Source organism: Mizuhopecten yessoensis, unplaced genomic scaffold, assembly GCF_002113885.1.
Source record: "Mizuhopecten yessoensis strain PY_sf001 unplaced genomic scaffold, ASM211388v2 scaffold4625, whole genome shotgun sequence".
NCBI lineage: Eukaryota > Metazoa > Mollusca > Bivalvia > Pectinida > Pectinidae > Mizuhopecten > Mizuhopecten yessoensis.
The window spans coordinates 53,028-62,261 of record NW_018405640.1 but is presented as its reverse complement, the minus strand read 5'-3'; the positions used below and the strand labels follow the sequence as shown (position 1 = coordinate 62,261).

The following is a 9,234-nucleotide window of genomic DNA, read 5'->3' as shown; positions in this document are numbered from 1 at the left end:
TAATTACTGGATTTATTACCCTTGGTTTCATTAATGCGATGCATGCGTTCCATGATGTTGTATTGCACTCATTGATCTACCAGTTATGTTGAATGATTTCTCTTTTAATATCAATTACTCACAAATACTTCATATATTTCAATCATACAAACAACTGCTCATTCAATGTGTGACGGACGTATTATATACCGCTCGCGGTAATCTTGTTATCCTCTATTTTGGAGAAGACTGCATGAGTTGACCAAAATTGGTTAATCGCTTCCATTGTAATTCTAGGGGATCGTACTTTTCCTTACCTACCTACTATTTCCATGTGGTGGTAGAATGCTAAAACTCTCAGCCCGCTTTCAAACTACAGTGAAATCACTCATTTTTATGGGGTATTCAATTTCGTTGATTTGAGGGTTTTTAAAATTACAAATTTTATATAGTATCCACTAAATGGTGTTTTGATGATATGATCGGATGTCATGCTACAGTGTCCAAAAAAGGAGTCCACAAGGTCTGTCTGTATCACAATAAGGGCTACAGATTGTATCACAATAAGGGCTACAGATTGTATCACAATAAGGGCTACAGATTGTATCACAATAAGGGCTACAGATTGTATCACAATAAGGGCTACAGATTGTATCACAATAAGGGCTACAGATTGTATCACAATAAGGGCTACAGATTGTATCACAATAAGGGCTACAGATTGTATCACAATAAGGGCTACAGATTGTATCACAATAAGGGCTACAGATTGTATCACAATAAGGGCTACAGATTGTATCACAATAAGGGCTACAGATTGTATCACAATAAGGGCTACAGATTGTATCACAATAAGGGCTACAGATTGTATCACAATAAGGGCTACAGATTGTATCACAATAAGGGCTACAGATTGTATCACAATAAGGGCTACAGATTGTATCACAATAAGGGCTACAGATTGTATCACAATAAGGGCTACAGATTGTATCACAATAAGGGCTACAGATTGTATCACAATAAGGGCTACAGATTGTATCACAATAAGGGCTACAGATTGTATCACAATAAGGGCTACAGATTGTATCACAATAAGGGCTACAGATTGTATCACAATAAGGGCTACAGATTGTATCACAATAAGGGCTACAGATTGTATCACAATAAGGGCTACAGATTGTATCACAATAAGGGCTACAGATTGTATCACAATAAGGGCTACAGATTGTATCACAATAAGGGCTACAGATTGTATCACAATAAGGGCTACAGATTGTATCACAATAAGGGCTACAGATTGTATCACAATAAGGGCTACAGATTGTATCACAATAAGGGCTACAGATTGTATCACAATAAGGGCTACAGATTGTATCACAATAAGGGCTACAGATTGTATCACAATAAGGGCTACAGATTGTATCACAATAAGGGCTACAGATTGTATCACAATAAGGGCTACAGATTGTATCACAATAAGGGCTACAGATTGTATCACAATAAGGGCTACAGATTGTATCACAATAAGGGCTACAGATTGTATCACAATAAGGGCTACAGATTGTATCACAATAAGGGCTACAGATTGTATCACAATAAGGGCTACAGATTGTATCACAATAAGGGCTACAGATTGTATCACAATAAGGGCTACAGATTGTATCACAATAAGGGCTACAGATTGTATCACAATAAGGGCTACAGATTGTATCACAATAAGGGCTACAGATTGTATCACAATAAGGGCTACAGATTGTATCACAATAAGGGCTACAGATTGTATCACAATAAGGGCTACAGATTGTATCACAATAAGGGCTACAGATTGTATCACAATAAGGGCTACAGATTGTATCACAATAAGGGCTACAGATTGTATCACAATAAGGGCTACAGATTGTATCACAATAAGGGCTACAGATTGTATCACAATAAGGGCTACAGATTGTATCACAATAAGGGCTACAGATTGTATCACAATAAGGGCTACAGATTGTATCACAATAAGGGCTACAGATTGTATCACAATAAGGGCTACAGATTGTATCACAATAAGGGCTACAGATTGTATCACAATAAGGGCTACAGATTGTATCACAATAAGGGCTACAGATTGTATCACAATAAGGGCTACAGATTGTATCACAATAAGGGCTACAGATTGTATCACAATAAGGGCTACAGATTGTATCACAATAAGGGCTACAGATTGTATCACAATAAGGGCTACAGATTGTATCACAATAAGGGCTACAGATTGTATCACAATAAGGGCTACAGATTGTATCACAATAAGGGCTACAGATTGTATCACAATAAGGGCTACAGATTGTATCACAATAAGGGCTACAGATTGTATCACAATAAGGGCTACAGATTGTATCACAATAAGGGCTACAGATTGTATCACAATAAGGGCTACAGATTGTATCACAATAAGGGCTACAGATTGTATCACAATAAGGGCTACAGATTGTATCACAATAAGGGCTACAGATTGTATCACAATAAGGGCTACAGATTGTATCACAATAAGGGCTACAGATTGTATCACAATAAGGGCTACAGATTGTATCACAATAAGGGCTACAGATTGTATCACAATAAGGGCTACAGATTGTATCACAATAAGGGCTACAGATTGTATCACAATAAGGGCTACAGATTGTATCACAATAAGGGCTACAGATTGTATCACAATAAGGGCTACAGATTGTATCACAATAAGGGCTACAGATTGTATCACAATAAGGGCTACAGATTGTATCACAATAAGGGCTACAGATTGTATCACAATAAGGGCTACAGATTGTATCACAATAAGGGCTACAGATTGTATCACAATAAGGGCTACAGATTGTATCACAATAAGGGCTACAGATTGTATCACAATAAGGGCTACAGATTGTATCACAATAAGGGCTACAGATTGTATCACAATAAGGGCTACAGATTGTATCACAATAAGGGCTACAGATTGTATCACAATAAGGGCTACAGATTGTATCACAATAAGGGCTACAGATTGTATCACAATAAGGGCTACAGATTGTATCACAATAAGGGCTACAGATTGTATCACAATAAGGGCTACAGATTGTATCACAATAAGGGCTACAGATTGTATCACAATAAGGGCTACAGATTGTATCACAATAAGGGCTACAGCTTGTATCACAATAAGGGCTACAGATTACATTTTGTCCTTTTCATAAAATATTAAACATGCCCCTCAAAAGCAGAAAAAATGGTTAGACAGGATCTCCCCAATTTCTTAACTCCAGCGCTTTTTTCCCTCCTCTGAACACTTGCCAAGTTTTCCCCCAAAATATAATGCTTTGCCTACCAGCAGTTTAACATGTTTGAATTACTTATGAATTGAATATTTTATACATTATTATAGAACCGAAGGAGTATGAACCACGGCGACAAGCTGACCTCACGTTACTGAAGGAGGAGTTCTCCGTACCAAACAGATCGTACATTGAACACCTGACGACATACAGTAAGTCTTCACTTCTGATGTCAAACACTTCAAGACATACAGTACGTGTGTCAAGATTTTATATCAAAATCCCAGCAACATACAGTAATCAATATTTCTAAATATTTTTTCAGGTTAGTATTAAAGTATGGATTATGAAAAGATTCTTGTAACACAATCTTGATTTAACTGCGCTTTGTTTAATACTTGGTCATAGTATTGATGCTTTAAACAAAGCGTAGCTGCACCGAGTCGTTTCAATACATATATAACAACTAATTGTACCTACACTTCCAGCTTCACTGGTCATTTGTCTGACGAAGGTGACAGAGAACCTACCGTACTAGTCATCAAAACGTCACTTAGAAACACTTATTGGTTGTGTTACAAGAATCTTTTCATAATACAGTAATCAAGTTATACATATCTTTCATCTTAGCACATACAGGATGCCATGCAGACAATATGTAATGGTACTGTGGTCGTTTTTCTCCGATTTCAATTTCGTATTTAATAAATCAGTACCAAAAGATGCTGAGTGTTATTCCATATACAACTAAAAAAACTAGCGAAAAGATTTCGAAAAAGATTCATGTGCAGAATATTGTTGCCCAATGTACATACAATGTACAAACAGTGTATACATGAGGACACATTCAATATTGTAATTCATTTTTAGTTCCACCGAGACTACCCATTGACAAACCAGAGTTACGAGAGATTAGTCAAGATACAGCATCGTTGTCATGGAAACCAGCAAAGGTTCCAGATAAGATCCGAAGCAGTTCTAACTTGACATATGTCATCGAATGTCGCACTCCACCGAACTATGAGTGGCGGGAGCTGAAGTCCGGGCTCACGTCTACATCCTTTACGCTAAACAACCTTCACCCTCGCATGGATTACATGTTCCGAGTCAGAGCTCACAACCAGTACGGCTTCAGTGAGGCTAGTCTTCCCATCTCACTCTTCAGGCCAATTGGTAAGGGCAATCACTCTGATTATCTGAATCGTCAACCATTTTGATTAACTCCACCCCACAAACAATACTGACCTTTCAGCTTTCAGTTTAAAATTAAAATGAATTGCTTTCTTATACCTTCAAGATACTTTCTATATTCACCATAACAATACGAATACATTTGTCAAGCAAAATTTGGCATATATGTATCATAAAAAAATTTTTTTTTGGAAATTAACTTAAATTCAACATGTTTTTGGGATGAAGCAGGTGTCAAGAACTTATTAATTCTTTGAAACTGTCTCATTTTCTGTGTTCATACATTGTATTATTTTTTTTTGATTTTCAGAACTTGATGAGAATGATGTTGAATATGATGATGACTTAGATGATGAGTACAGGAATACCTACAACGACACAGGTAAATAAAAAAAAGACTTTCAGAAGAATTTATCTCAGTATTATTATTGGCATGTCCCAATGAGAGATACCAACTTGTGAAATTCAAATTTTATTGCAGAATCCTGGATGAACGAAAGAAAGGATATATTTTGAGTTTCTTTCAACCCAATGATTACATGTAATTAGGATTTTTTTTACCAGGTTAACTTTTTTTTACACATTTTATCCAAGAAATCATTAAAAAAGAAAAACACTGTAAAAGCGGCAAAAATACATAATGTACCAGTTAACTTGAAATCGGCTTGATTCTGCTGTCAGAATTTGAACAGAAATGAAACATACAATTTTACAATTCATAAAATTTGTGATACTGATTTAATATATTAGGATTGTGCAAATATTGTTTCTGTTTCTAGTCCCACGTTCTAGAATACAAAGACGAACAGGTATTTGTCTGTGTAAATTGCTTTTACTAAATCACACCGTGGTGTATAATGTAATGGCCGCTGACGTCATCAATCTAATGCCATTAATATTACGATAAAAAAAATGGCTGCTTATAATGTACTGCTCCTATATTTACTGGTGCGGGAAAAAGTAGCTGTATACTTGTCATTGGCTTACTGCTGTGCTTAATCTATGTGCCAATCAACTTTTTAAATGGACTTTACTTCAATTTTGTTCGAAAATTTTAAGCTTACGATGTGCATTTGGACACTTTTTCATTTAAGTTAATGTTAAAAGAACAAATGCTGGTAATATGTATATATATGGCTATATTCAAAAATAGAAATTCTTGTAAAATGCTGAAAACTGTTTTTTTTTCTTTGTCGTGAAATACCTCTGTTGATTTAAATTGTAAGGGCCAACTTAATTACTATGTATGACCAAAAAAAAAAGAAAAATAGAAATTCTTGTATCAGTAATGTTTGGTTTCGGTTTGGTTTTATTTTAGTTTGTATAACGTCCTATTAACAGATAAGGTCATTTAAAGACGTGTATCAGTAACATAGCTAAGAGATCTTTTACAAAATGGTCAAAATCTGGTTATCTCCTTAAGAAAAAACTTTGTCAGTAAGGTTACTGGAAACATATTTCTAAATAAAACTTTGAACTTTGTATTTGTTTGTTAGAATCACGCTGTCAATGTGTAGCTATGCCCTAATATTGCACTCAGCTCTCCTCACTGCACGCTTGGGGCTAGTTATATATATAATTTAATTCATAAACCCAGACATGTCTGAAAAATAAGGCCAATGAAAATTAGTTTTACATTTTTTGCAGTGGTGATTTTTTTTTTTATTGCAGGCCAGTCATTTTAACATTTGCTTGCTTTAAGATATATTTTCTATGAAGTAAACATATTTAAGCACAATTATGGTAGTAAACTTGTTGACAATGCTATGAAATTAATTAATATCAAATTTCAAATATTTTTCAACACTGAATGAGCTCCTGCAGAAATTTTGCTTTTCAGCCACTTGCTATACACTGTGATACATGCAGTAATGTTTTTGTGAAGCTTTTGGTAACATATTCGACCTTAATAAGTGCCCTATCCCTTAGAAATACTCCTTATCCTTTTTGCTTGTCAGAAAGTCCCATCCCTTCACAATGATTTGCCAACTTAATTACATGAGGAAATGCATTTTAAGAAACTGAAGGTTATGTTCCCAATTTGATTTTCGGATTTCCCAAATTGTTAAATGTTCGGATTGCTTATTAGGTCGAAAGCAATATGTGTCTTTATTAACTTTAACTGATATAAAGTTTCAAGCCCTGAAACCGTCTTATATATGATAAATATAGTTAATCAATTTTACCATTAATAACACAGCCGCACAAATTGTATACTCACATGTAGACATTTCACTCCATAAATATTTCATTGGTAAAGAATATTAAATGGCGAGAGGCAACAGGCTGAAGCCTAATAACTGAAGCCCTTTTTTTAGCATTCCCAAATATTTAATGATGTTGATGAAACATAGGGTACATAACACAGTGAAATATGTTGAAAAAAGTACATTATATATACGTGATAGTAAATATTTCAGAATTTAAACTTGACTCTTTGGAAAAATTTGCAAAGAAATAATGTTATAGTTATGCTCATGCTGTGTTGATTTCTATGTATAGGTAGCTTGTACCCAAGTACTTGTCGTTCGATGATGCTTAAACAATATATATATATGTCCTTAGAACCTAAAAAATATATTTGGTTATGTTTGGATATATTTCTCAAAGTTTTAGTCATCAAACAACAAGAACATGTGGTTTGTCTATGTGAACGTCCCTCTCTCCCTTTGTATCAGAAGATCTTCTATTGCCAAATACGTTTCCCCTTCCCTTGTCAAATTCCCACATCCAAAATGTCCCCTCCTCCCTACTTTACCCAATTGTGCCCCATCCTTGATTCCCTTGTCCCCCTCCCCCCCTACTTTCCCCAATTGTGCCCCATCCTTGATTCCCTTGTCCCCCTCCCCCCTACTTTCCCCAATTGTGACCCATCCTTGATTCCCTTGTCCCCCTCCTCCTACTTTCCCCCCATTGTGCCCCATCCTTGATTCCCTTGTCCCCCCTCTTACATGTACTTGTGGCATTGCTTTAGTAGATTTTAGTATATGTTTTATGTATGTTATTTCAGACGAAGCTCCGATGAAAATCGATGAAGGTACTGATTTCATACTTTTGTGTGAACTTGAAATCCTTGTGTGTGTGCGTTTAGCCATTGTACAATTAATCTGAATTTGATATTGATTAATCTTAATTTGATATTCAATATTTCCAGTTTTGATTTTGTCAACTTACCTTTTATTCTGCTTGTGACAATGTGGTATTTCTTTGTTGTTTTCAAAACAGTGTTAATATTCTTTTCCAACATTTTTTTTTATGTCTGTAAAAAGATATATTCAATTAAAAAAAAAAATGGGAATAAGAGGCAACTCATTCTTGTTCAATTATAAGTTATATCAGTTTCCATGATTTGAACTAATTTGCATAATTTTTTTAACATTTGATGCATTTGTACTTTGTAAATTTTATTTGTACTGTGATATCAATTTGGTGACAACAAAACAAGATAATCATTCATCTTATATTCCATTTGATATATGAGATTTTGATCTTCCATTAAATAATAATTGGTTGAATTTGTTACTAAAACTTCATATATTTTTGAAATAACAGATCTAGATATAACAGATATAACAGGTATACAGTGTATATATGGAGTAGATATTAAATAATTTAGCATTTAGATAATTTATATGTTTGAAATATTATATATAACAGAATAATAGTGTATTAGATTATGATATTAGAACAAATATATTGTATGTGTGTTGAGTTCTTCATTGAAATATAAAATTTAAAAGTTTTATTTATTTTTCACACTTTTTAATTCAGCTGCTTTTCTTTCATATCTTATTTCTGATGTTTTTGGTATTTAAAAATGATTATTCTTTTTACAGAGAACATTGTTTTCCTTGTTTTATCTTTGAGATTGATTTAATTATGTTTATAAAATTAAGTAAGATTTTACCGATTATATGTTGTTATGGAGAATTTAAGTCTCCCTTCTCTAACTACTGTATTTTCTAAATTATGTATTTGTTGGTCAGATAACCAGGATAAGTTTACTGGATGTTTTTAAAAAAAAAAATCATATTTAGAATTATTCAAGATTTTTCAAGATATGTATTTTGGTGTATTTTATTAAAACAAAAAATAATGTTATTTTGACCTGTTAACCTGTTATATTAACAAATATTAATAACGCTAAGGATATTGATTATTCTCGTCTTTGAAAGGCTGCAATAATATAAAGTAACACTCTTAAATCTGCTTTGTTCTATTTCACAAATTTCCTATACCCAAGAATAATTTGACTCAAATCTCTATAAAACTGAGCATGTTGAATTCATTAACATACATATGCAAATTTCAATAACAATTTTCTTTATTTTTTTTAAAATCTTAAAGCCAAGAATTTATTTAGTAGTTTGTTACAACATCTATTATTGTCAGTAAAAGTTTGTATGATCAGATATAGTTTTCAGGACACAACCTACAAAAAAATAATAACTCGGGTACATTAATTAAACTAATCATAAAAACAGGTATTTCTCTATTTCTCAACTTCTCTTTTGATGTTACATGTTTACTTGCATGGTGTGGTTAGGTGTATTTGTTGGTGTAGTAATTAAGGCATTTATTTCAGAATTTATCCAATTTTAAAATACTTTATATACGTTCTTGCTATTTTTTTAATGAAATTGCTTTAAAAAAATCTGAAAAACCGAAGAAACAAAGGCAACAAAAACACCAATGAAACTTATTTTGGTGTTATTTTGGTATTATTATTATTATAATTATTATTCAAATGGATTTAATTGTATAAAAATAT

General features: G+C 33.3%; 1 protein-coding gene across 9 annotated transcripts in view; it reads left to right on the top strand.

The window, feature by feature from the left end:
- LOC110449475 (titin-like) overlaps positions 1-9,234 on the top strand; it is a 121,712-nt gene that overhangs the window by 86,668 nt on the left and 25,810 nt on the right. For 7 of the 9 annotated variants that reach the window (XM_021496353.1, XM_021496356.1, XM_021496354.1 and 4 more), the window contains 5 exons: positions 3,383-3,484; positions 4,143-4,445; positions 4,774-4,845; positions 5,243-5,272; positions 7,474-7,500. In XM_021496353.1, coding sequence (XP_021352028.1) covers positions 3,383-3,484; positions 4,143-4,445; positions 4,774-4,845; positions 5,243-5,272; positions 7,474-7,500 — 534 coding nt within the window. The remainder of the gene's footprint in view (positions 1-3,382; positions 3,485-4,142; positions 4,446-4,773; positions 4,846-5,242; positions 5,273-7,473; positions 7,501-9,234) is intronic. The other 2 variants (XM_021496357.1, XM_021496355.1) reach the window with 2 other exon arrangements.